The 27,697-nt window shown below is 45.0% G+C and overlaps 1 protein-coding gene across 3 annotated transcripts; it reads right to left on the bottom strand.

Annotated features, from left to right (window-relative positions):
- Window positions 1–1,074: 1,074 nt before the first annotated feature.
- On the bottom strand, window positions 1,075–26,744 carry LOC147611836 (Peptidase M28 family protein). 3 transcript variants are annotated; one of them, XM_086783687.1, is made up of 12 exons: window positions 25,719–26,744; window positions 25,539–25,606; window positions 25,170–25,251; window positions 24,811–24,903; window positions 3,438–3,590; window positions 3,215–3,286; window positions 2,973–3,060; window positions 2,785–2,868; window positions 2,181–2,269; window positions 1,917–2,045; window positions 1,610–1,753; window positions 1,075–1,498 (listed from the first exon to the last, which is right to left on the bottom strand). In XM_086783687.1, exons 1-12 carry the CDS (start codon window positions 26,664–26,666, stop codon window positions 1,322–1,324), a joined length of 2,127 nt encoding a protein of 708 aa, XP_086639813.1. In that variant the 5' UTR covers window positions 26,667–26,744; the 3' UTR covers window positions 1,075–1,321. The 3 variants fall into 3 exon arrangements, with proteins under 3 accessions (XP_086639813.1, XP_086639816.1, XP_086639814.1); XM_086783690.1 differs by having other exon boundaries at window positions 25,539–25,628; window positions 25,719–26,178; XM_086783688.1 differs by lacking the exons at window positions 1,075–1,498; window positions 1,610–1,753 and having other exon boundaries at window positions 1,917–2,035; window positions 25,719–26,722.
- Between the last annotated feature and the right edge of the window lie 953 nt (window positions 26,745–27,697).

Below are 27,697 nucleotides of genomic sequence, written 5' to 3'. Positions count from 1 at the left end.
ATGAAAAGGCAAAACTAGAATACACGGGTAGTTGGAATGGGCTCTTGATTCTAGAGCGCAAGCACGTAAGCGTTGGGGCTAAAGCTATGTTTTTCTCTTGTGTGTTTGTAGTAAACATAAGAGCATTCAGGAAGATACCCTCTAGTTGCTTTATGGTTGTGGTGTACCATTGTTGGCATCATCACGGTTGAGGACTTGGCAAATTTCTCCGTTTGTAGTTTGGCAAATTTCTCCGTTTGTAGTTTGAGTACAATACATTCATGTGCTTATTAGGTGGACGTAACCCTAGTTCTAATCAATATATATTATAGGTGTGCTGTGAAGGAACGCTTGCACCATGCGAAAAGCTTCATGACGCTATTCCAAGGCTATAAATTGCTTGCCTTCCTGCTTTCTTTTCTTCGAGCTCAAAAATTGAAGTAGGTATTAATTAAATTAGCGTCTGTAGTCTCTCGTATACATTTAAAATTTACAACGCTAGGCGAATGCACAAAGTAGAGTAATGTGTGCTCATTGCGCCATGACCTAGCTACTAGTAAAATTAGATGTATTGAAACATTTTCAAAGAATAATACTACCACGTTGACAATTCATTGTTGGTGTTACTGTATTGAACAACGGCACAAGACTCTAGAGTAAGGAAAACTTTTTTACATCATTTACTAGGAGGGTGAGGGGTGGCATTCACTACGCTTGTTTAAGATCAAGATACCAAAGTAATTTCTTAATGCGATAATTCAAGGTCAAAATGGATCTTTATTTCATGACTAACTAGCTACTAGTAGCCATCCATTGCTCAAAAAGCATGGTGCCCATTTGAGCGCCTAGATTTTGTTGTAATGGATGGAGAAGCATTTGGATCCCAACTAACTCACTAACTAATCGAAGCCAAAAGTTGTCAAAAGCTCTACGAGGGAGTTTCGCCCATCGCCCACATTGATTGTTTTTTTTTTCTTTTTTTTTTTAACGCATATAGTTGATGACGCGGAGACTCACTCCTATTAAGAAGAGAACCGATGTCGCAAGCGCATGCACAGCATTCAGCTGATGTTGTGCAAAAGCATTCAAAGGATCTATAGAAGTCCGGACAATGCAATTAAAATTCATTCATATACATGTATGTACTCTTCTATATGTGTATATGGGATGATGGCTCTAAATACGATTACTACCTACTCAATCTTCTTCTACTAGAAAATGTGCGCTTTTATGTGACCGAGTGACATTATGTGCTCACCCATTTATTTATTTATTTGGTGGGTTTTTGTGTGTGTGTGTGTGTGTGTGAGAGAGAGAGAGAGAGAGAGAGAGAGCGAAGTAGTCAGGTGAGCTCTCCTCGTAAGGCTAACGCTGCATGAGCTGCTGCTCGCGCTACCCTCCAGATCTCATGTTGCACGACTGCCCAGTTGGACGAATCCTTGGCGGCTGCAAACATTGCATCTTTCACACCGGGAAAAGAAGCTGAAGCATAGTCATCGTTGGTGGTAGGCCCAAACACCTGGGAAAAAAACATCACCACCCCCCCCGTTTATGAGAAGAAGATATATGCCATATAATACTACTACGAGAAATAATGGAACTTACGAAAGAAGATTGATATAATTTTTACCAGATGCTTATACCACTCTCCCCTGGGCAAGCCCTTGGCATCTAAGAAAGCGCGCTCCGCTAGGATGAGACGGTCATTGATCATTCGTGCCTGTGCCTGTGCCTGTGCCTGTGCTGATCCATCCCTGTTTTTATTGTAGGGTGACTGGTGTGGTGGTAGGTAGCAACAATGTATATGTTAAGAACTGTTCCATGTCAACCAGCAAGCACCCACCATAATTTTATATATATATATATATATATATATATATATAGGAAACGAGGTGGTTAACCACTCAACAAAAAATTAAAGAAAAAGAAAAACATGCCTTCATTTCGCGTATGATAGAACGGGCAGCATCCTGGAGGTCTGCAATGCCCAAGAAAAGAGGTTCCACCGTTACATTTTGGGGAGCTTTTGCAGCTTTCAGCTCACCCTCTAAAGTCTCTGCATAAACCTTGAGGAAGGTTAACCTTGTCAGCAGCCGACTCATTAACGTTTCGTTTTGCACACCTCAGCTTCCACTCATTATCAACGTGTTCGACAACGTTCCTCGCACATCGGAAAAAGCTTAAAAAATAATGTCTACTACCTGCAATTCTGCTGCGTAGGTCTCATAATCAAAAGGGAGTATCTCAGCATCAGCCAGCTCAAGAGCAACCAGTCCCCAAACTTCTACCACTGGAATGTTGAAAATCCTTTACATCAGTCGCTCGAATTCTCACAAATCCTTGAGATTTGCACTTGCGAATCAAGAAGAAATCACGATGATACCTACTCTCAAATTCTCAGAAATCCTTGAGGTCTGTACTAGTGCAGATACTCACATGTATTATGCAGGCTAAGTGCGATCCCGATATCTACTACATACACCTCTACAGGTGTGTGCAGAATCTTCCTTTTTCACAGCAGTACTTGTATAAATTAACCACAAGATTGATTTGGGCAGAGGCTAATGATGAGCCTACTCTGCGAATTTTCAGCCCCATGTGAGTCTTACTTGAAAGAACAACTTTGTTAGGATGGACTGCTAATTTAAAGCTAAGTTGCTAATTTTGGTTGCTGACTGTGTAGAGTTGTGTCCATGAACTACACTGATGAAAAGAAATGATCAAAAGACACCCTCGCAACCACACCCGCAATTGCAATGCTCTTACTCTTTCTTCACCAACAACGACTCAGGTGACTTAACATACTTGCCACATGCCGATGGAAGAAGGGATCTCCAAACTTCAACATCCAGTTGTAATTATCGTAAGTTGAATGATAGACAGAGTAACCTGTGGGAGAAACCAAACAAAAAACTGTATCACCGATACCCCATTGCACAGTTACACAGACTGTTAGCGGCCTAAATGTTCAAGAATTCTAGAAGATCACTTACTTCCTCCAAAAGAAATGTCCATAGCAGGCACACCGGCATGCTGCAGGAATGGTGCATAATCTGATCCAGTACCACCTAATCGCTTAATCTGAAATTGATACAAATAGCTTTTAAGCTATTACTTCTACCTGGTTGACTTTCGCCAAGAATCCCAAACATGAATATGTGGTTTCGCCAAAAAATAACACACGTGAAGATACTTAATTTCAGAGAAAGGAAATAGAAGACTTTAAAAACGATACCGATGGTGAAGACTTCTGTGATTTGACCCAGGCATCATAGATGGTTGCAGCAAGCCCATCAGGATCTTTAATCTGTATCCCAATTGCAGTACAATCACAAAGTCTGAATCCAGAAAAGGCCGTGCACTATTGGTCACAAATTTCCCATTCCTTGTACAACCTTCGTACTTAAATCATTTTCTTGTTTGGAAGTTTTGGTATGAAATAATTTACGAACCACCACCTTTTTGATTATCCTTTTCAATAAATTATCAAGTTGTGGTGTTGCTGCAGCAGAGAAACCAGCACCAGACACTGCCATATCCACATTCATGTAGGCCACCGCTTTTGCTGAAAGTAGTTTCTCGTTTTCCTCTACCCATTCAGTGGAACCAATCTGACACATAAAATATGCAAATTCTGGCTTATTGGATCACAATGCTCTCTCTCTCTCTCTCTCTCATGCTTGATATTTTGGAAAGTGGTATACCATCTATGGGGGGCTGATGCTCCTCTTACGTTCCATGTTCCTAGTATTCCATGATGAGATTCCAGGGACAGTTTTGTATCACCCCAGTGAGGTAGCTTTGTTTTGTTTCTATTTTATTTTTTGTTTCATGATGAGATATGCCATGGACGTTATCATATCACTTTGGTCTCGTAGACCCATTGAGTCTTTAGTAGACGCTTCATATACCTTTCTTTCTCTAAGACGATCAGCAGGATACCACTTCGACATCCATCAGAGACTCCCTTGGTGCCTCCCAACTGTGATGGATACTCAGCCCATGCCACATCGGATGGGACAGAGAGACCTTGGACAGGAAACCCAAGCTCGCTGGGTGACCGCCCCCCAGACCCGTGAGCACTCGCTATCTCCTCACACATGTGGAGTGATTACGGATCATGCATAGTCCCTTCAAAAGCCAGACGCCTTTGAAGATCCAAGCCATCCTCTCATGAGCTCCAGATCTAGGATATACTCAACATAGAGAGGCACTGCCCTATAGAGGTCATATAGGAGGATGACAGATAATGACCCCCCTTGGTTTTGCTAAGTATAGGACCATGTAGGGCCTATATTGTTGCTTTGTGGATTTTCGCAAAGATTATGATTTTGGATATTTGCATGAGCTTCATCTCCCACCTGACATGATTTGGGGTGTGATGGTCTTATATAAGGCAATGATTGGCCGAGTTTGTGCCATAGTTACAAGAAACAGGAAAATGGAAGAGAAATTTTGAGAATGGGAAAAACGGAAACACCGCGTCATCCTAGGTTATCCTAAGAGGGGGGTATGGGGAAAGTCACTAAGTTGAGAGGCCACATGTATAATACTATAATGTAAAACATGTGCTAAAGAAGTAAAATCTAGAGTCTATATAGTGTACATACTACACTTTACGTTTACGATTTGAAACTTCACAATTTAAAACTTTAAAGTTGTATGAGAAATCAAACCATTTAGAACTTGCCATAATCACAAAATAAGCTAATCCCATCACTCAATCATCGATGAGTCAAACCTCAAGACCAAGTCATTGCAAAAAAGTGTAAAATCAAATGTCAAAAGGAAGCTACTCTCTAGAATCTAGACTCTAGAGTCCTGACTCCTCGAGACTCTTCTACGCTATAGAAATAGCCTCATCCTCATGCTCCTCCTCTAGTGGAGCTTCTTCAATGCCATCTTCATGTATTTGACCATCGGCCTCTGCCTCCTCAACTAAATCACCAATGATTGAGCCCGTGTCTACCTTCCGATATATGAAAGCCAATGTATTTATCATGCATGTACTCATGCTTCATCTTTGTTAGCAAATGCAAGTTTGCATCAACAAAGACGAGCTCATCTGCTTTCTTGCTCCCAAAGCGATTCCTCTTCTTTGAGTGTATGTGACCAAAGGTACTCCATAAACGCTCCAAAGCTGATGAAGAGCACACCTATTCCAAAATACGAATGGCCAAGTGCTAAAGCTCTTGCATTTTTGCCCCATTGTCTTCCCACCAACATGAAAATTTGAAAAACCACAATTGCACTTCAAACATCAAATAAAGGTTCATATGACATAGATTTAAATAAAGGTTTATATGACATAGATTTAAATAAAGGCTTATATGACATAGAGTTAAATAAAGGTTTAAATTTCAGCTTTCAACCTGTAATGTTGTGCGTCACTCCATCCAAACATTCCCTCTTTGTTGCGGTAGTTTGCAAGCTGATCCTTCACCTTGCATCTTTGCTCTCTGGAGTACCAACCAACCTTCACAAAGTGGCATTCCAACCACATTCCCTCTTTGTTGCGGTAGTTTGCAAGCAGATCCTTCACCTTGCATCTTTGCTCTCTGGAGTACCAACCAACCTTTGCAAAGTGACATTCCAACCACATACCACCTCACCGTCTACTTGCTCTACTGTCTCCCCTTGTGTTGAAACTCTGGATCAAGCACATAGGCAGTTGTACGTAGTGGAGAATCATATTGGTTCCATCTACTCAATGCAAGATCCTCCAACTCTTGCCTTCTATCTGCATCAGTCTCTATCAAACGGATGTTCTCAACCATCCGATCCATGGCCTCATAAAATCTTCCCAATGTAAGACACATCTCCATCCACATGCTTCAAAACCTTAACAATCGGCCAACATAACTTGAGAAGATGCTCTACTTGGGTAAAGGCCAAAACTCATCCTGTGTAATAGTAGCATAGCAAAGCTGCCCAAGTGCTTGCCTATGAGTAGGCCACGACTCCTAATCAGGACATGCCATCATCTGCTTTAGGGCTGGTCTCACATGAAAGAGATAGCGAAGCATCATGAAATTATATGCAAAGCGGCTGTCAGAGTACTTCAATAACTCTTTCTTTGCAAACCTGCCATATAAAGCAAGAGAGTAATGGTGGCGGGCTATGAAAGAAACAATCTCTTTGCTTGTGTCAATGGTGGTCTTTACCCAATGCAACTTTCCAATGTCTTTAAGCAAGTTATTGAGAAAATGTGCCATGCATGGGTTCCATGTAATGTGCGGGTACCTCTGCTCCAATAAGGCCCCTGTTGCCTTGTGTTTGCTACTCTCACCATCTGAAACAAATTGAACCACATTTTGTGGACCCACATACTCAACAACCTCACTCCATATCTCACATAGCACAGGAGCAGTTTTGTCTCACCCCAGCTTCTGTAGAATTTATGTAAAGTCGATTCCCTCTACATGCTGCAAGAACACCTTCCAATGAATGGCTGCGTATATCACTCCACCCGTCAGCCATTAAAGAGACCCCATATGTGCTCCCATTCTCCTTCACAAGTGCAATGGCTTCATTGATGGATGTTATCTCATTCTCAAGTAATCTCTCCCTTAAGGCATCATAAGAGGGTGGAGTGTATGCACCACCAAATGCTGCAATTTCAGCCATCATCTCTTTGAAGAATGGTGAGCAGGCAACATTAAAAGAGATCCCACAAGAGTAGAAAAAGCGTGCTACAGCAGTATCAACCTGTGCCTTTCTTTGTGGATGCCATGCTGTGTGAAGAGTGGACTTCCTAGCCTTTTCTTTGGGAGGAGCATGTATAGGCATATCAAATGAGCTTCCACCACTCCCAAGAGACGATGCAGCATGAAAAGAAGCAGTTACAGGAGTTCCATGACAAGCTAAATACTGAGTTAGAGCATTTATTGTATGCTCCTTGCACCGAGTATTTGGTGAAGGGGAAAAAAGTGAAGCTTCCCGTTCCATTCTTTGTGCACCTCCTCAAGCAATCTTCTCACATTTACCTATGCCAAACCCTGGCTAGGCAAGCAAATGGGCTTCAACCTGCTTTAGAGAGCCACTTCTTTTCAGACCACAATGTCAGCAAACGAAAGGTTTTTGCCCCCCACCTCTCTTGGAGTCATATTTATTAACAATATCCACCTGCTGCCACCAATAGTCACTCTGAGTGAAATCCTTCTCATTCTCTCTCAAGATGTGGCTACCTAGATGCCATGAGAATGACAAAGAAAAGAAATGCCTACAAGAATGGGGATGGAAAAGAAAAGGGGCAAACACAAAAAGAAAAGAGGAGAATGCGCACTGTGCAGCAATGCAAAGGCTATGGAAAGAAAAGGGGAGGATTTATAGTGCAGAGGCAGTGGAAAAAAGTAAGGAAACAAGAGCTGAAAAATGGGGCTTTTACTTCACTATAGAAAACAACATCGAATGGGGCTTTTTGTCCTCACGTTGATGCACAAAGTTATACATTGTTCGTATCATTCGCGCATGGTTGATGAGGCAAGTTTTTGCAAACGTTGGAAAAAAACATGAATGATATATACGTTTCACACGTGAAGGTCCGTTTTTAATTATTTTGTTGGGATTTGACAGGCGTCGGTCGGGTCACGAGTGTACTTTCCCTGCTTCGCATTTCTGCACCGCCTCAACCAAGTACACCGGTGACTCAAGAGCATGTACAACTGGGCGTGTACGGTCCATACGGCCTGTACGCCCTGTCCGGGTGGTCCCATTGGCTGAGCGGCTGGTCTATATGGCTGCACTGTTGCAGCCTGCCATTGGCCCAAGGCCCCGGCCTCCAATGCCATAGAACCCCCGGCCTATTGGCCCAATGCCTAGGGCTAGAGTCTAGGCCCCAACCTGCAGGAAATTTGGGGCTTTTGACTCTCCAATGTCCACTTAGAGTCCCATTTTTAAAAAAATTTGTCGAATGCCCCAATTTTTGCAGGCTCGTAAAAGCATTAATTTTTGGAGAAAATCAAAACCCCAAATTTCTCAAATTATTAAAAGCCCAATAAGCAATTTTTTGCAAATTTCCATTGGACATTGGAAATTAGGGGTTTTCTATTTTCTAAAAAATTGGGAGTTTTAGTGTAGTATTTCCATTGATTTTGGTAAAATTTGTGGCTTTGTAGGACTCCAAATTCAAGATGGGGAGACCCAACGGCCTTGAATGGGAGCACATGACTATTGTGAGACCCACAGGCAAGGGTATGTTTACATGCAGGTGCAAATATTGTGGGCATGAGTGGAACGGTGGCCCTTTGTGCATAAGGGCCCATATTTTATGCATTATTGGCCATAGTGTGGGCAAATGCACTAGTGCCCCCCAAAATGCAAAAGATGTATGCACAAGATTGCATGTGGGCTTGTCGCCCAAAGATGGAGCTCATGATATTGAAGCTCAAGTAGTAGATTTGGCAAAAGCAAGTGGCTCTTGCAATGTGAGTGAAGGTGAAGGACCTGCAAGCAAGAGACAAAAGTCTCTAAAAGTAGTCAAATGCAAGGCAATCTGGCAAATGCATGGCACTGGCAAGCAAGGAAAAATGCCACAATGGTTTTGGGGACCTTGGCTATATTAGGCATGGGGGTCATGGACATCGTACCCTTTTATGATCTTTTACTCTATAGACATCTTGTCTTCTTGGAGCTTGTGCCCAAGCTTTCATGGCTGATTCATGGCAGCCCTTCATGTTTAGGTGCGAGGTAGGCAACAGGATTTGATAGTTCTCCTTGATTTTGAGAAAGCCTATGATAGGGTGGACTGAGGCTTCCCGGAGGGGACGATGTGCCATATGGGGATTTCCAGAGGAGTGAGTCCGAGGTGTTTCCGGACTCTATTCGGCTTTGCACAACCAGGTTCTCATTCACATGGCCATAGGTGACAGATTCCCTCTCCCCTTGAGTCCGGCAATTGTGCCCACTGGCACCTTTTCTCTTTTTGTTTGATGTCGAGGCCATGAGCAGTTTCCTCTCCGCACACGAGACAAGGCTAAAGGGGCCACTCACAAAAGGAGCTGCTTGACTCAGAGTTTGTAGACGACACAGCAGCATATTATCCGAGGATGACCAGCATACTTATTCAAGAATTATTCGCTATTAGATGCCAGAGAAGTACTTCAAGGACTATCCAGATATACTTCGAGCTTATGAGGAAGTAGTTGATCCATATGTATTTTTAGTATAGATATGGACGTCTTGCGATCAAGACAGATTCAAGAGGGAGGGATTGTACCTCTAGCCCTCTTCATTGTATATATATTGGATTGGAATTGATCATTATTATGCTTATATAATGATTATTTGGACATGCTCTAGTTTGGGTGGCAACGATGCTTGATAGCCCAAGGAGCGAGATTGATATATGGTAGGTAACAATGCTAGATGACCCATTGGACGGCAACGATGCCAGAACGAGATTTGTATATGGGAGGCAATGATGCCAGAACGAGATTTATATATGGGAGGCAACAATGCCAAATATCTTGGACTTCACAGTCGGGCGGTCATTGCGACCAATGGCTCGGATGACTGTATTGGATTTCATAGTCGGGTGGTCAATGCGACCAAATGGCCCAGATAACTATTGATGAACTCTCAGGTGGTCCTAGTGACCAGATGACCTTGAGCGATAGTCTAGGCGGTTTCCCTCGGGAGCCAGATAGCTCAGCACGGTTTCCAATGAAACTAGACAAGACAATCCATGAACAGGAGATTCATTACTTGTGCATTGCATACCGATGTATGTTTGAATTTCTTTGACTTTGTGTGTTGTTTTTGATGTGTGGACAATGCTTGGATTTATGGCATGTGAGAGTCCACTGGACTCCAGACTACCTGGCCAGTACCTAGTACTTGGAGTACCTAGTAGACACGAATGATGGATACTTGTTTGTTGACTAGCTTCTGTCTAGTTTTTGTAGGAGGTAAGTATGCATTTAATTTATCTAACACATGTGACAGACCCTGAAGAAGTACCATCAAGAACAAAGCCATTCATCAAAGATAAGGCATAGAGATGTTGCCATATGAGCAAACGACACCGCAGATATGGGGAAAGACCAGACGCACAAGCTTACCCAATAGGGCTAGTACTGGAAAATATTTAAAACATATGGATGTACTTGATATACTTGGAACACATGGGTATACATGGAACATATGGATGTGCTTGGAGCACTTGCAGTCCGCAGCTGAGGACAACTGCGATATAAGAGGGATAGAATGTAACTATTTGGTCCTCCTAGCCCTATTTCACATGATGGAACACATGCCCAAACACATGGACAGGTTGATGAAAGCATGGGAAAAGAGATCATGAATTTGGCTCAAGAAAAAGAACCAATTTTGATCAAAATGCAAGGAAAAGCAAAAAGTCAAACTTAGTTGACCGCAAGCCAAGGGCACCATTGGAAAGAGGAGACTGAGCTTGATCAAAAAGCTAAAAGCCAATTTTTCAAAAAGCAGCTCCAAGGCCAAAAAAGCAAGGCCCTGAGGCTAGAAAGACAACTTTGGCAAAAGATGAGAAATATTTTATTATTATTAAAATATTAAAGCAAAAAGAGAAAAGCAAAGCACAAAGTAAAGCTTTTGGCAAAAAGCAAGGCTTCTCCAAGGTATAAAAGAAGCATGAACATCTCTCTCCCTTCTCATCCATGGAAGCTTGGAGATTAACCTCACCTTCATCATCATCAAGTGTGTGGAGAGCAAGGTGATCATCATCAGCATCATCTTCGTCTACTCACCGCCGCCGCCCAACTCCACCTGTTCAGCACCGCCACCTCTATGCAACTCTGTGCATTGCCGCCGCTGTAGCCACCAACGTTTTTCTCCCGATCCACAGTTAGAGGGTTGTCAATCGAGCACTCATATCCGCCATTTCAGTGTTTGCCTTTTCAAGAAGCTTCGTGACGATTTTCTTGAAGATTGGGTATTGAGTTCGCTTGGATTTGGGCTTGGAACTTGGACTTGGATTTGGATTTGGGCTTAGAATTTGGACTTGGATTTAGATTCGTTGGACTTGGATTCATTGGATTTGGATTTGGATATTGTATCTGGTACTAGCTCGGTGAGAGCTACTTGTGGGTCATCCCCGTGGTGTGCTCAACATCAAAGATCTCGTGCCCCGACACCAACTTCGACTTGGGATTCTACATTGGCATATTTGTTTGCTTTTGTATTCATTGTTGTATTGATCCTGACCAGCGTGCCCGTGCATCGTTCTTGAATAAATTCTTGAAAGGGGGTGGGGCCTATTCCCCGCTCAGCGTGGTGTACTGTGCAAAGTTCCCTGACCCCTTTTTCTCTCTCCCCCTCTCTCTATATCTCGATCTCTTGGATACGTGGTTGAGTCTGTCACGGCACGTCCCGCTGGGCTTACACTTTGCATACACTACACAGCTAAGCCGGAGGACTCAGACGCCCATGATCGAGTGCATTCTAGCAACAACAAGGCACTAGTAGTCTCAGGCATAGTTACCAGGGGACGGGGACGGGGACAGGGACGGGGACGGGGACCGCTGAAGGTAGGGAACGAGGACGGGGGGTAGGGACGGCACTCAAAATTGTTAATTTTAGAGGAGTAAAGAATCAAGATTAATCAATCAATAACAACAAGCTTTCTAACTCCAAAAGTTATGAATCATGATACACATTACATTTAAAATTAAATTACGCTACGAGGTGCAAGAGTCAAGAGTCAAGACTTGCAAAGTCGGAAAAGAAAGACTTTAAAGTTGATAACATTAAATAGATATACTCAAAAAATGTTGGGGCCTAGGCGATACAAAATATAAGTCACTCGCTCTCATACTCTGCGCTCCCAATAAGAGAGGTGCTAGCCTCATGATCATGAGTGCGTGAAGTGTGGATGGGGATTGTGTCATCCGATGAAGACTCATGATGAGAACCATCTCTCCCACCCTCCTGTGCAATAGTTGTAGCTGCCTCCTCTTGTTCCATCTCCCACTGTGTAAAAGTATCGGCATTGCATCTTGCACTCTTGCCAAGCATACGCAAGTTTGCGCTAATGAAGACAAGATCATTAGCTCTTTCCACCCCAAGCCGATTTCTTTTCTTTGATGAAATGTGACTATAGGAGGACCATAATTGCTCTAGGCAAGAAGAGCTGCACCAACCTTGAATCTGTCCTCCTGCGCATCTGCACATCCATATGAGCCTTGAAATGCCCTGTAATTAGAGAGCTGGTCTCTAATTTTGCGCTTGATTTCTGCATCCGGCGTGAGGCGATCCAAGATGAGTCTCCAACCGTTGCTCACCTCTTTATCACCCTCCTGCCCTTTTCCCTAAATTCTGGGTCCACCATAAAAGCAGCTGCATGTAAAGGAGAGGAATATGAGCTCCATCTCGCCACACAAAGCGAGTGGATCTCCTCATATCTATCTACGTCTGGCTCAAGCTTCTCAAGACTCTATCATCCAGTCCATGGCTTCGTATACTTTACCGATGCATGGCTGCATAGCATCAACAATCCTGAGCAAGTGGACAATGGGATGCACCATGGCATCGGTACGCTTGAGGTCCTCCCAAAAATCAGCATCGTCGACCTTTTTCTTGCATGAAATCCCTACCTATGTACGTGCAAAAGATGAGGAGCAAAACTCATCACTAATGAATAGTTGCCGCACAGCACCCTGACAATCCTTCAAGCGATGCAACATAAGGAAGTTGTATGCAAAGCGAGTGTCCGAGTACTTGAGAAGGACCTTTGTGGACCTCTTCCCAAACTCGGATCGAAGGTATGTGTGATTGTTGATGAAGGTCACAATTGCACATGCATCATCAATCACTGATTCAATCCATGACAATTTCCCAATATCTTTCAAAAGATTATTGACACAATGTGCCATGCAAAAAGAGACGGTGATTTGAGGATACATACTCTCAAGAATAGCTCCCGTTGGCCATAGTAGCCTGACTGTTAGAGGTGCTCGCTCAAGCTTTCGCCCCCCTCCCTACTCGAGCTGCCGCCTGCTCGCACCCCCCCTTCCCGCCCTCGTGACTGCCTCTCCACGCCTGATCGCACCCCCCCTACGCGCCCCTGTGCTTCCCCTCTATCTTCCGCCCCTCCCCCTCTGTCTTCCGCCCTTCCCCCTCTTCCCCTCCCCGCTCCGCCTTTTTTGTGCAGCTCGGTCCCTGCAGAACCCTCCGTTTTTCGCTTCGCCCTCGACTCAGCTTCAGACTCTGATGGAGGTTCCTCCCGCCCCACCTCAGAGGGACTCTTCCGCATCCCCCTCGCCCGCCCTTGAGGATACCCCCATCAGGCTTTCTCTTTCGCCAGAAGAGGAAGCGAGCCTCGCCGCAGAGGTGGAACGCCTCCAGGCACATTCCACCATCTACCGTATAGTTGGCACTCGCCCCAGCAGAGGGAAGATCTGGGATCTTCTCCAGGCCCGCCTTCTTGCAGATGTGGGCAAGATCCTGGACGTTCAGTTACTGGGCCGCGGACACTACCAGATTGAGTTCGAGACAGCCCAGAGCGTGGCCCAGGTCCTAGCCATGAGTCCCCTTGACATCAGGGGCACTCGGGCCTTCTTCAGACCTTGGCAGCATGGTTTCGACCCAGCAGCGGCCGAGCAGGGAGAGCGCCTATTCCATGTCACAGTTTGCTTTCCTGGACTCCGCCGCGAGTACCTTCCGCTCCTTTCTAGGATAGGATCATTGGTGGGCTCGGTGCTTGAGACTGGCCCCACAACAGCTTCACTGGTGGCTAGAGCAACTGACTTGCCTTCGGTCAGAGTTTTGGTTCCTGACATCTCCTCCCTTCCGAAGGTCATTCAGTTACCTAGGATAGGGGGGATGGATCAATCAGAGAGTGGAGTTTTCGGGGCTCCCGAACCAGTGTTTTATATGCAGGCAGGTCGGCCACCTGGCCAAGGCCTGCCCTCGCAGGAGCCCTCTCTCCAGAGGGTATGTATACGTGGGGTGCCGCTGCTTGGTTGACTTCGTCAGGGCCTACTATGGGCTATGAGACGGAGCAGGACAGCCAGGCCATCAGATTCATTAGGGGCCAGCCTCGCCTTGTTCCTTCACCGGATTTCTCGTCCGCCAGCTGGACACAGGAGAGGGATCTACGATGGGAGCTCCTCAGCAGCCTCACCATCTAGTTCACCTGGAGGGCCCGGTGTTTCAGGGCCTTTGAAGGGAGACTTGAGCCACCAGCAGAGACTGTTCGGGGGATTTGGCAGGAGTTGATCCCCCTGCGAGGACAGTATGACCGCATCCAGGGTGACTCGGATGAGGAGATCTTGCGGCGCTAGGCTTTTCACACCACTTGGTGCAGCGGCCCCTTCTATACCCTACACGCAGGGTCCCCCCGTTGGCACTACAGGCCACCTGTTTGGCTTTTCCCCCTCCTATTGTATGATATAGCCCCTCGGCTTCTTTGTATTGATACTTGGTACTTTTCAGCACCTAGGGAGAGTCTCCCTGGCTGCCTTGTTCTGTTCTCTGCTCTGTTTTCTTATGAGTAGGAGAGGATCTTTTGTAGCCCTACGGGCGTTTTTATATAACTAATGAAAGGATCTTTTCTCGGGAAAAAAAAAAAGAAAAAAAGAGGGAGAGAATGTAACTATTTGGCCCTCCTAGCTCTATTTCACATGATGGAACACATGCCCGGACACATGGACAGGTTGATGAAAGCATGGGAACAGAGATCATGAAGTTGGCTTAAGAAAAAGTACCCGTTTTGGACAAAAAGCAAGAAAAAGCAAAAAGTCAAACTAAGTTGACCGCGAGCCAAGGGCACCATTATAAAAAGGAGACTAAGCTGGAACAAAAAGCTAAAAGGCACTTTTTCAAAAAGCTGCTCCAAGGCCAAAAAGAAAGGCCCTGAAGCCAGAAAAGCAAAGCATAAAAGAATTTTGGAAAGCTGGTCAAAAGTTGAGCAGCTACCCCCATTAGGTATAAAAGAAGCATGAACCTCTCTTCTCCTCATTCATTGAAGCTTGGAGATTATCTTCACCTTCATCAACATCATCATCGAGTTCATGGGAGAGTGCGAGAAGACCATCTTTGTCATCACCATCATCGTTTTCAAGCTTTTGATCGAGGGGTTTCCTCTACCACGCCTCTCAGCTATTTTTGTGCGCCGCCATGTTTTACTGGGTGCCGCCCATCTCCACCATATCCGCCCATTGCCATTGCCACCTTGCAGCCACTGCTGCCGCCTCTGTGCAGCCGCCGCCGCCACCCTATGCTACTTTGCTCCACCTAGCACCACCCAATAGCGTTGCTCTCAGCCGCCGCCAGCACGGCTCAAGTTTTTCTCGACTGTCCAACGGAAGACCTCCTAACAGGTTCAAAAAATCCACCATCCGGGATTTACTACTATTTTGGTGTTTGCTTTCGTGAGGAGCTTCTTGAGGATCTTCCTACAGCTTGGGCTTGGGCTTGGGCTTGGGCTTGGGCTTGGGCTTGGACTTGGACTTGGACTTGGATATTGGATCTGGTACTAGCTCGGTGAGAGATTCTTGTGGGTCATCCCCGTGGTGTGCTTGGCATCAGAGATCTCGTGCCTTGACATCGACATCAACATCGACTCGGATATACAACATCGTCATATTTGTTTGCTTTTGTATTTATTGTTGTATTGATCTTGGCTAGTGCGCTCGTGGATTGTTCTTGAATAAATTCTTGAAAGGAGGCCGGACATGTTTCCTACTCAGTGTGGTGTACTATGCAAAGTTCCCTAATCCCTTCTCTGTCTCCCCTTCTCTCTATATGTTTATCTCTTCGATAGTGAGTGAGTCTATCACGGCACACCCCGCTAGGCTTACAGTGGTATCAGAGCAAGATTTCTCTTGAAGAAAATTTCTTGGGGGCAGAGCCATGTTAAGAGAAGAGAGAAACCAAGGTCCTAATGAGGGAAACAACTATGAGGCCGATCCAAGACTTCATGATGGAAACCAGGGCCGTCTATTGATTACTCATGAAACCGGAAGAGTACCATGACTTTCAGCAATTCAGGCAACTTTTGAGAGAGGAAGAATTCCTTGCTTGGAGAACCAAGAGAGGGAACACGAACAAAGAAGGGAAGTGTTTTTCAATGTGTGGCCTAGATGACTGTATTGGATTTCACAGTCGTGCGGTCATTGTGACCAAATGGCCTAGATGACTATATTGGATTTCACAATCGCGCGGTCACTGTAGCCAAATGACTCTATTGGATTTCACAGTCGGACAGTCGATGCGACCAGATGACTATTGATGAATTCCCAAGCGGTCCTAGTGACCAAATGGCCTTGAGAAATAGTCTGAGCGGTTTTCCTCAAGAGCCAGATAGTTCAACACGGTTTCCGATGAAACCAGACAGAACAATCCATGAACAAGATAATCATTACTTATGCACTGCATACCGATGTACGTTTGAATTTCTTTGACTTTGTGTGCTGTTTTTTATGTGTGGACAATGCTTGGATTTATGGCATGTGATAGTCTACTAGGCTCCCAACTACCTCGCCAGTACCTGGAATACCTTGTAGACACGAATGATGCATACTTGTTTGTTGACTAGCTTTTGTCTAGTTTTTGCAAGAGGTAAGTAGGCATTTTTTTTATCTAACACATGTGACATGCCATGAAGACATACCATCAAGGACAAAGACATTGGTCAAAGATAAGGCATAGAGATGTTGCCAGATGAGTAGACGACACCACAGACATGGGAAAGGACCAAATGCACAAGCTCACCCAACAGCACTAGTACTGGAAAATATTTGAAACATATGGATGTACTTGATGTACTTGGAACACATGGATTTACATGGAACATATGAATATGCTTGGAACACTTGCAGTCCGCAATTGAGGACAACAGCGATATAAGAGGGAGAGAATGTAACTATTTGGCCCTCCTAGCTCTATTTCACATGATGGAACACATGCCCGGACACATGGACAGGTTGATGAAAGCATGGGAACAAGGATCATGAAGTTGGCTCAAGAAAAAGTACCCGTTTTGGATAAAAAGCAAGAAAAAGCAAAAAGTCAAACTAAGTTGACCGCGAGCCAAGGGCACCATTAGAAAGAGGAGACTAAGCCGGATCAAAAACCTAAAAGGCACTTTTTCAAAAAGCAACTCCAGGGCCAAAAAGCAAGGCCTTGAAGCCAGAAAAGCATAGCATAAAAGAACTTTGGAAAGCTGGTCAAAAGTTGAGCAATATTCTATGATCAAAAGAATAAAGAGGAAAGCATAGTGAAAAAGTAAAAGCAAAGCATGATAGCTTTTGATAAAAAAGCAAGACCCCCTCTTGGGTATAAAAGAAGCATGAACCTCTCCCTTCTCCTCATTCATTGAAGCTTGGAGATTATCTTCACCTTCATCAACATCATCATCGAGTTCATGGGAGAGTGCGAGAAGACCATCTTCGTCATCACCGTCATTGTTATCAAGCTTTTGATTGAGGGGTTTCCTCTACCACCCCTCACGGCTATGTCTATGCGCCACCCATCGCCGCCGCCGCCGCGTCTGTGCTGCTTTGCCCCGCCTATCGCCACCTAGCAGCGCCGCTCTCAACCGCCAGCACGGCTCAAGTTTTTCTCAGCTTTCTGGCGAAAGACCTCCAAAGAGGTTCAAAAGCTCCACGATCCAGGATTTACTACTATTTTGGTGTTTGCTTTCGTGAGGAGCTTCTTGAGGATCTTCCTACAGATTGGGTATTGAGTTTTCTCGGACTCGGACTCGGAGACTCGGATATGGTACTAGCTCGGTGAGAGATTCTTGTGGGTCATCCCCGTGGTGTGCTTGGCATCAGAGATCTCATGCCTTGACATCGACATCGACTACATCGGCATATTTGTTTGCTTTTGTATTCATTGTTGTATTGATCATGGCCAGCGGGCCCGTGGATTGTTCCTATTCCCCACTCACTGTGGTGTACTAAGCAGAGTTCCCTAATCCCTTCTCTCTCTCTCTCCCCCTCTCTCTATATCTTTAACTCTTGGATACGTGGTTGAGTCTGTCACGGCATGCCCCGCTGGGCTTACATATGTATTCCATCTTGAGATCAACTTCCATGTAGCCTCCCTCCCGGATCTTCCTCTCCACTTAATCAGGTACTCATCATATGTACTCCATCTTGAATGTCTAGAACGTTGATCTAGTCTCTAGAACCTACGATGTTTCTCTAGGGATATACTCTGTTCATTCTTCCCAATCTATTTCTTCCAAATGAACAACTTCATCCGAGTCGCCTAATTTTTCTTTCAGTCAACTGAAATGAAAGACGGGATGAACAATTATACCCTGGGAAAATTCCAAGCAGTACGCAACCTTGTGACCCTGAATGGTCCGCAAAACCCGGACGATAACTTATAAGGTTTCCCTATACGCATATCTGAAAAGATGCAGGGGGGAAGAGAGCTTGAGCTCTTGCAAGCACACACACACTCACATACTGCAGAGACAATATGGCTTGGACATGTTGTCCAAGTATGGTATGACAGGCTGTAAGCCTATTTCCGTGCCATTGGATCAGAATGGCAAGTTGAGTGCAGATTCAGGAGAGATCTTGGAGGATCCTACTATGTACAGGCGCATAGTAGGAAGTTTGATCTACATGACGATCACCAGACCAGATTTGAGCTCTGCTGTTGGGTTGGTGAGTCAGTTTATGCAGGTTCCACGGAAACCGCACTTGGATGCAGTGAGACGCATATTGAGGTATGTGAGGTCTACTTTGCATTGTGGACTATTCTATGAGACTGGGACAAAGATATGTGTACATGGATACACAGATGCTGATTGGGCCGGTAGTATCTCAGATAGGAGATCTACTAGTGGCTTCATGTTTTCTTTGGGGAGTGCTGCTGTGACGTGGAGCAGCAAGAAGCAGCCTACGGTTGCTCTATCCAGTACAGAGGCCGAGTGTACAGAGGAGCTGCTATGGCAGCATGTGAGGTAGCTTGGTTGAGAAAGCTACTTGCAGATTTGGGTCTATCAGTGGATAGACAAGTTGTCATTTTCTGTGACAACATTAGCAGTATACAGTTGGCCAGGAACCCAGTCTTTCATGCTCGCACGAAGCATATAGAGGTCCACTACCATTTCGTCAGCGAGAAGGTCTTGGCAGGAGACCTCGACCTTGTTTATGTCAGCACAGAGGATCAGGTAGCTGACATCTTCACCAAAGCATTGGGTACAGAGAAGCTCCGCAGATTCAGGGCTTCGCTTGGTGTACATGAGATGGAGTTGAGCTCGAGGGGGAGTGTTGAGATATCGAGCTCATCCGGTGAGGCGGTGGACACTGATGACCCGCCTGGGGGATAGGCCCCACACTTACACCACTGGCATGGTTGGTGAGATCTTGGGTGATATGCGGCTAGTGGGATGACAGGCTGTGTGACAGCCATACTAGAGACTGGCATAGTTACAGCGCCAGCTCATTTTAGTTGGGTTCACACTATAGAGAACCCGTGTATGTATTGGTTGAGTACCTTTCATATTGTGTGTACTCTTATCTTGTATATGGTGTGTTGAGTGTTGAGAGAAGAAGAAGAAGATTTTCAGCCTCTCACCTTGTGTGTTCTCCATGTGGTGACCTAATCACCTCAATGCCCAAGAAATATCTGAGCTCTCCCAGATCCTTCATCTCAAACTTCTGTCTAAGCAAGATCTTTACATCAAAGATCTCTGCATCATGGTCCCCCGTAATGATCAAGTCATCTACATAGATGACAACAAGCACAACCCCTCTATCACCATGTCTCACATACAGCGAGAAATCTACATTGGCTACATGAAAGCCAATACTGACAAGATATTCAAAAATCTTGTCAAACCATGCTCTTGGTGCTTGTTTTAAGCCATACAAGGCTTTCTTCAACCTGCAAACATGCTCGGGGTGACCCACATCCTCATAACCAGGTGGCTGCAACATATACACCTCTTCTTGCAAATCCCCATGCAAGAATGCTTTCTTTTCACTCTAGCCAAGATGCCCTTCTGAGGAGTATAACTATGGCATTCTTCCCTTCACAGCTGCTATACTTATATTCAAGCTTTTTTACTCACTGAGCCCCTGTTGGCTATTCTAGCAGTGATCTTGATTTGTGCATTAGCACTCCATACACACATTCTAGTGTGTATCTACAACATTGTTTGCATCTTATACATAAATCTAGGGTGTTGCATTGTATCTCACAGCAGATACTTTATACTCTGATACCAATGTAACATCACCATAGCCTCCGCCATAGCCGAGAAGGGCATGGAGCTGAGAGCGCATAGAAAAGCAGCTCAGCCCGGGAAGATAAGCTTTTATCTTCCAAAGGTTTTCCTAATGTACATATCTGTTACGTGGAAACACATGCTTTGTTTGCTTCCCAAATTGGCATGCTTCACATACTCTCTGCATACCTTCCACTTTAAATTTTGGCAGCCCTGTCACAATTCCTTTAGTCTGCATAGACTTCATTCTCTGCACATTCACATGTCCAATTATTTTATGCCGAATGTCTGTGTCTGCAACAATCCCTGAACCATTTGCAAACATCGCAGCACTCATTTCAGGCATGTCTACATTCAACGTAAACATTCTGCCCACTCTGTTGCCTTTTGCAACCAACCTGCACTTGTCTTTAAAGTCTTCAACATAACAACCATCAGGGTTAAACCGAACCTGCAAACCCTGCTCAATCATCTGGCCAAGTGAAACTAGATTCTTTGTTATGTTCGGTACATGAAGTACATCTGCAAGGTACTTCACTTTGCCATCCTGCATAGACAATGGCACATCTCCAACATGGACAATTGGATGAGCAGTGTCATCCCCTGTTTCCTGTCTTTCCGGGTTTTTCATCTCCTTGAACCACTCCCCATGACTTATCATATGGTTCGAATGGTTCGAAGCACCTGAATCCACAAACCACACATCATCTTTTTGTGCTGCTTCAAGATTTTCAAACATGGCATTCACGACATGCTGCATAACAAACAACCTTTCATTATCCTCATTATTTCTGCTTGAGGATGCATAGTTGTTTTGCTGCACTTTCCCATTTTGCATGTCAGCTTGCTTCTTATAACACTCTGCCTGCACATGTCCAGGCTTACCACAATAATAGCATTCACGTGCATCATTATACTACCCATGCCAATTTTCACGACCTCTTTGACTCCCCCTGCCTCTGAATTTGCCTCTTCCACCTACGTGTTGTTGTTGTTGTTGTTGTGTATTCTGGGACTGTTGTTGCTGCTACTGCTGTCCATAATTCTGATTACATGTTCGGCCACCTCCTTGACCGCGTCCACGACCTCCTCTACCTCGTCCTCTTCCTGAACTTGTGTAGAAGGCCTGTTGCTCTGAACTGTTTTTGTTTTGTGAAGACTGTTGGTCTTCACCCAAGCTCTTCTCTTCTATAATCAACATAGACACCAAATCTGTAAAGTTGGGAATGTTTTCCCGAGTCTGAATAGACGTCTTGAACGCCTTGTATTGTGACCCGAGTCCACGTAGACAGACTTCCACCTTATCATCATCATCTACTGACACACCAATAGATGCAAGGGATTCCACAATACCCTTTATCTTCAACGCATAGTCATTCACAGACATGCTCTTTTTCTCTACAGTATGAAGTTCATTCTTCAACTGTATCTTACGTGCCTTGGTATTTGTTTCATAGAGCTTTACCAAGGTGTCCCACGCCTCCTTGGGAGACTTGGCATCCTGAATGTGCCCAATCATGGTGTCCTGTATACTAATGGAGAGCCAATACATAACTTTCCTGGCTCCTTGGTTCCAGTCTTTAAACTCTTTCACATCTACAGCAGTCGGATTTATGTCTGGTATCTCCGGTGCCTCTTCATGCTCACCTTCTATGTAGTCCCAATAGCCCTTTCCCATCAAGAAATTCGTCAACCTGAACCTCCAAGCATGGAAGTTATTCTTATCTACCTTCTCAGCCACAATCTGGGTTATCCCATCATTTGACATCTTGCCAAACACACAATTTTACCAAAAACAGCACTCTGGTTTGTCCTGCACAAATTGTTGTATTTCCTGACGCGGTTCTGTAGTGACTTCAATGTGCATACATACACCCAGTGGCAACTGTTGACCTCTTTGCAGCACCCACAGTGTCTGCACAGTCAATCTGTCTTCCTGCAGTTCTTAAAACAGAGTTCTGCAGAGAATCGATGACTTACCCGTGGTGCTCGAAATCGCCTGCTTTCTGAAAAACGGAGGTCCGGACGCGCCCGAAACGCGTTTTCGGCCCAGACAATTTTGTCCGATAGGACTGAATAGTTGCCCTATAGCTTTACTCCCGCGAAGAAAGCTCCTCAATCAGAGATCGTTTGCCGGTACCTCCCGTAGAGCTCCCGACAACCAAGGGTGTAGTCACCAACACAAATAGGGAAGAGTAGTTGAAGCTCTTAACCTCGTACCACTTCCTGTGGTTCTCTTGCTTGCAGCTCAACCCTTAGCACGAACCCGGCTCTGATACCATAAAAAGATGCAGGGGGGAAGAGAGCTTGAGCTCTTGCAAGCACACACACACTCACAAAACCCTAATAGAGAACACACAAGGTGAGAGGCTGAAAATCTTCTTCTTCTTCTCTCAACACTCAACACACCATATACAAGATAAGAGTACACACAATATGAAAGGTACTCAACCAATACATACACGGGTTCTCTATAGTGTGAACCCAACTAAAATGAGCTGGCGCTATAACTATGCCAGTCTCTAGAATGGCTGTCACACATCCTGTCATCCCACTGGCCGCATATCACCCAAGATCTCACCAACCATGCCAGTGGTGTAAGTGTGGGGCCTATCCCCCAGGCGGGTCATCAGTGTCCACCGCCTCACCGGATGAGCTCGATATCTCAACAATGTCATTGGAATCCTTTGGTATCCTAAGATACATCAACATGCCTACTTCCGAGACCCTCGAAGATCTTTGTTGGTTAGCATAAGTCTAGGCTCTTTCCTAAACCATCCTTACGCTCTCCTTAGCTAACTTGAGTATTTCTTGCATATCTTGCATGAAATCACAAGCTTGCCGGTCTTGGATTTTATTTAATCCAATAGGAATTGGTGATGACCGGGGTTGAAAACTGTACATAATCATAAAAGGACTATATCGTGTAGTTGAATGCTTATTGCTTTTGTATGCGAATTCTAACTATGGAAGATACCTTGCCCACTCCGATTACCTCGTAGAAACATAAGCCTGTAGCATATCTTCCAATGTCTCATTCCACTCAGTCTGACTATTACTCTCTCGATGATCCGAGGAAGACATACTTGGCTTTGTTCTTGCTTGGCAAATATAGCTCACCAAAACCCTGCAGAGAACTTTGAGTCTCGATCACTAACTATTTTTTTAGGAAACCATAAAGCCTCAACAATTGGTCCACGAATAAAGGAGCCAACTCATGACTCTTATAGATCGTGTTGGGAGAAACCTAGCCATCTTGGTTAGCCAACTCATGACTCTTATAGATCGTGTTGGGAGAAACCTAGCCATCTTGGTTAGTCTATCCACTATCACCCAGATAGCATCATGACCGCAATTACCCAACAGTAAAATCCATCGAGATACTTTGCCACTTGCGCCACTTGTATCCTAGTGGATGACGTAAGTCTCCCTGCCTAAGGCGTTCTGCCTTATATTCATTTCGCATTGGCTAAACTTCTTCACATAGTCCTCCACATAGGACCGCATCTGCGACCAAAACAAATATCTCATGACTAAATAAAGAGTTCTTTGAATGCTCAGGTTCCCAGGGCACTGGGGACATCATGAAAAAGTATCGTCTTTCGTAATTCATCAATGTCCAGCACACAGATCTTTTCATTTTTAACCAACAGTCCATTTCTGAAAGGAATATTGTTGGGCTATCTTCTCTTCAGCATGACTAACCTGGGATTCTGGACTCCCCAAATCTTGTGAGCTACCACCGGAGCTGCCATTCCTTGTCACATGTCACACCATCCCTAGGGAGACTAAATACCACCTGGGAGTTTATTGCCAGCATCACTGCCTGGCAGATATGGAGGGCTAGATGTCCATACCCTTATGGCCACTTGGATCCGCATAACCTGCTAGATGTCCATACCCTTATGGCCACTTGGATCCGCATAACCTTCTAGATCAGCGCAAGAAAAGCACGTTTTCTTCATGAGGGAGTGGGATCATGGGATGATCTTCTCTTCGACTCCCGTTGGACTCTCTTGACATCACCACGCCCTGACTGGCTGCAGTTACCTTACACTTTGTGATGATGATTTCCGGCTTCTAGGCATGATTTGTATTGATCCTTTCATACTTAAAGAAGTATCTTTCTTGCAAAAGCCCAAAAAAAAAAAAAAAAAATTGTGGCCTGGCAGAACTTATGAATGGGCTGCCTGTAGCTCATGAAATCTCCAAAAAGAACTCCCTAGTGGGGTCTGTCTGCTTTTTTTTTTCGTACACACCCGGGGCCCACTCAAGTGGGTCTGTCTGCTTTCATTGAAGAACAAAAAAGAAGGCCCATAAACACCTTGTGAAAGAGGCAAGTAGGGCTACTTTTAAGACGACGCCGTTTTTTCATTTCAAAGGATTGGTCTAAAACAAAGAAGTGTGGATGGAAAATACAGTGGCAAAGTTGCATAAAAGAAATTTTGGCTGCAAGAAATAAGAGAACATTTGGAGAGGAAGATTAGCAGTACCAAAGCTTTTCAAACTAGGACCTACACTCCTGGGTGGAAAGGACAGAGGAAAGGTCAAAACATCTGTCAGCTCTTTACGAATACTCGATTTTTTCCTTCTCCTAAACAATGCATACTTCTTAATCAATGAATAAACGGCAGTATCAAAGAAGGAAAATAAATACAGACCAAGCCATACTCTTCAGCATCCCAATTACACAAATAGATACTTCTTCTAGGCCGCCAACCTTCTCTTTGTAATGTACCAAACCTTCGAGCAACCTGCATGTCAACAAGGTATATTAACCCCATACAACTGAGCTTATAGAAGAACTCTTTTTAGTGAGCACAAATTAGCTTTCCTAGGCCCATATACATTACAAAAACCTTATTTGTAATAATCAGACTTTCTGATCTTATCAAAAAGTGCAGATTCTAGAAAATTCCTCCCATGATTTTTGAAAACTTCACCATCAACAAGGTTAAAGGTAAAGCAAACAGAACCTTTTTTTAAAAGAGCCATTATCAGGTAAGTTTTGAAGCCATACTTCAAGCAGAGCTGCCGTTCCACTGTTTGGATCAACAGCTCCAAATGTCCAAGCATCTCTATGGTTTCCAAGAAGCACATACCTGAAACAAACCACCTAGTTGTAATATAACAGATGCAAGAATAAACTCCCTTCCTTTCCCCTCCTTCCTAAAACATGCATGACAACTGTTGTTAATATCTGTCAAAAACTCTACAGTAACTGTTCTGGTATATGAACACAAAGTTGGTCTATTTGCACGACACAAGAAATCAAGCAATCGGTCTTATGGCAAATCTAATCCAAATCAGGATCTAGGTTGCTAAGCATGCCCATAATGATGATAAAGTTAATGTTTCCGACGGTTTTAAAAGGTACAAATGTTCTTACCTATCAGGTTCTACAGATCCCCGTATTACCGAGAAGACGTTTCTTATTGTAGCCACCGTCTGATTTTCCTGCAAAGATGGAACTCTGACACTGGTATAAAGGGTCGTTTGTGCACTTTGAAGCAAAGTGGAAGCGAGAGCGTAAGACCATACACATGAACAAAAAGTGGGGCTCACTCACCAAGTAAGAGAGGTGCAAAAGAGCGGGGCCCCTTCCAATGTGATATGAGGGCAAGTCAAGTGCCCCGTGCCAGGAATCGGGCGCCACAGGTCCGTCCAAAGAAAGCAGGATGGGCATAGCGTCCAAGGCTGAGATGGGGAGGCTGGGAATGGAGGGCAGATTGGTGGGGGGGAGTCTCTCAGAGGAGGAAGTGCTGGGCCAGCCAGGCGTAAGAGGGTCCCCGAGCTCTTGGAAAACAGTGCCGCGCTGCACGCCGCTGAGCGGCAACCATTGGGATTCCGGGTAAAATCCTTGCTTTCTACTGGCCGCATAGTCAAGTGGGTCGCTGTAGATGAGGGCGGCTGCCGCGCCGGCTTTAGCTGCAAGAGCCACAACGTCTCCTCTGTAGATCTTCCCGTATCTAGCTATGACAATTGCGCCCGTCAAGTTTATCCCGAGCTCCTGGAGGACCTGGTAGTCTTCTGGGCGCCCATAGTTGACATACACGGCCTCTGAGACCACATCCCCTGAGGGGGAGTAGGCATGGAAGGTGGGGATGACGTTCGCCGTCACCTCCTCTTCCTCCTCTCGCAGGAGGGCGCTGTGAAGGACGTGGCCACCAGGGAGCGAGAGGGAGAGGGAGCGGGCGACAGGGTAGGAGAGGAGGACCTGGTAGTCGGTGTGGTACGCTTGCAGGCCATACTCCTGGAAAGCCGAGAGGACGTAGTGGGCAGTGCCGTGGAGGTTGTGAAGACTGCCCGCCACGTGGGGCTGGAGGGTGAGCTGATACAGGTGATGGGCGATGCTCGCATTGCTACTGCTAGTAGGCGGGTGGGATTCCAAGAACCGTCGCTGCGTAGCAGCTGGTGAGTTGAGAGGCAAAGGAGACCTCAGGTGTCGCAGGCCCACGGCCAAGAGGAGCAAAATCGACGCCACGAGGACCAAAGACCTGGCAACGTAAAGGGCCATGCTTGGAGACGAAGGCCAGCAGGCTCCAACGAGGAGGAGGAGGGTCTGGAATAGGTATCAGCGTTAAACTTGAATTTTACTTTTTGGCGGACACTCACAACATCTTATGTTGAAGAAAAAATTCCATTATTCCATTCCTAGTCGTACACGGGAATTTCACCCAACTACACACCACACTACACTTAAGTATCACTAGGGGAACTAGCCTTTCCAAATATTGGCCAGTTTGAAGGCAGTGGACAAGCTATGGGACGAACCCCACAAGTTAGTCACTCGGTTGATTGAAGTGAATATTCTGCACAGCTTTGATAGAACTGGGCATTACAAGTTAAGTCACGATCTTTGATGTCCAAGCAACCATCGTGCCTGATCTAGAGCATTGAATGGCAAGCATTGCACACTGTTGCCGCTATGGATCATCGAAGAAGAGGGTGGAAGCAAGCGCCATGATGATCGCAAGTGATGACAACCTAAGGCGCGCAGATGAAAGCGTACGTGCCCACCTGCACACGAACACACCCCGAGAAGATTTAAACCTAGGGCCTCCTATAAGGTGTAAGTGACCCACGCATTGCGAGCAAGCCGTGCAACAAAAAAATATTTTCCCAAGCATGACCCAAGGTTGATGAAAAAAATATACTTTCATTTCAAATTTCAAAAATGAAATCCTCCTTTCTCTCTTGCCCTTTTTCTCCCTCTCATTTGGCCATGTGGAGAGGAAATAAGTTAAGTTTAATAAAGAGTAAATTTAACATTTAACTTTAAAATCTTGAAATTTTAAAGTATTTAGATTTAGATTTTATAAAAAATAAAAAAATATGTTTTATCAAGCAGTTCAATGTTTAGGCACAATCACAACTTTATTCCACATTGGATATAATCCCTTGGAAGGAAAGTTTTATGTGATGCATGAAGGAACTATGCATGAGGGAATTCTTCTTGGATGGAGTTGGATGGGACTCAACCGCTGGGACGCAAGGACTACCGCCCTACAACTAGCCTCGGCCAAGTTACATTCCTAATGACGGACG

The sequence above is a fragment of the Cibotium barometz genome, chromosome 46 (assembly GCF_041138505.1).
Source record: "Cibotium barometz isolate CiBa-2024 chromosome 46, ASM4113850v1, whole genome shotgun sequence".
NCBI lineage: Eukaryota > Viridiplantae > Streptophyta > Polypodiopsida > Cyatheales > Cibotiaceae > Cibotium > Cibotium barometz.
Note: the sequence above shows the minus strand (reverse complement) of the source record. Positions and strands in the feature narration are given on the sequence as shown.

Excerpts from the sequence above, each read along its gene's own strand:
- LOC147611836 (XM_086783687.1), bottom strand. The coding sequence starts at position 26,666 with ATGGCCCTTTACGTTGCCAGGTCTTTGGTCCTCGTGGCGTCGATTTTG. Across the intron at positions 25,252-25,538 it reads GGATCTGTAGAACCTGATAG|GTATGTGCTTCTTGGAAACC; the intron begins GTAAGAACATTT and ends GGTTTGTTTCAG. Across the intron at positions 2,046-2,180 it reads CCTACGCAGCAGAATTGCAG|GTTTATGCAGAGACTTTAGA; the intron begins GTAGTAGACATT and ends ACCTTCCTCAAG.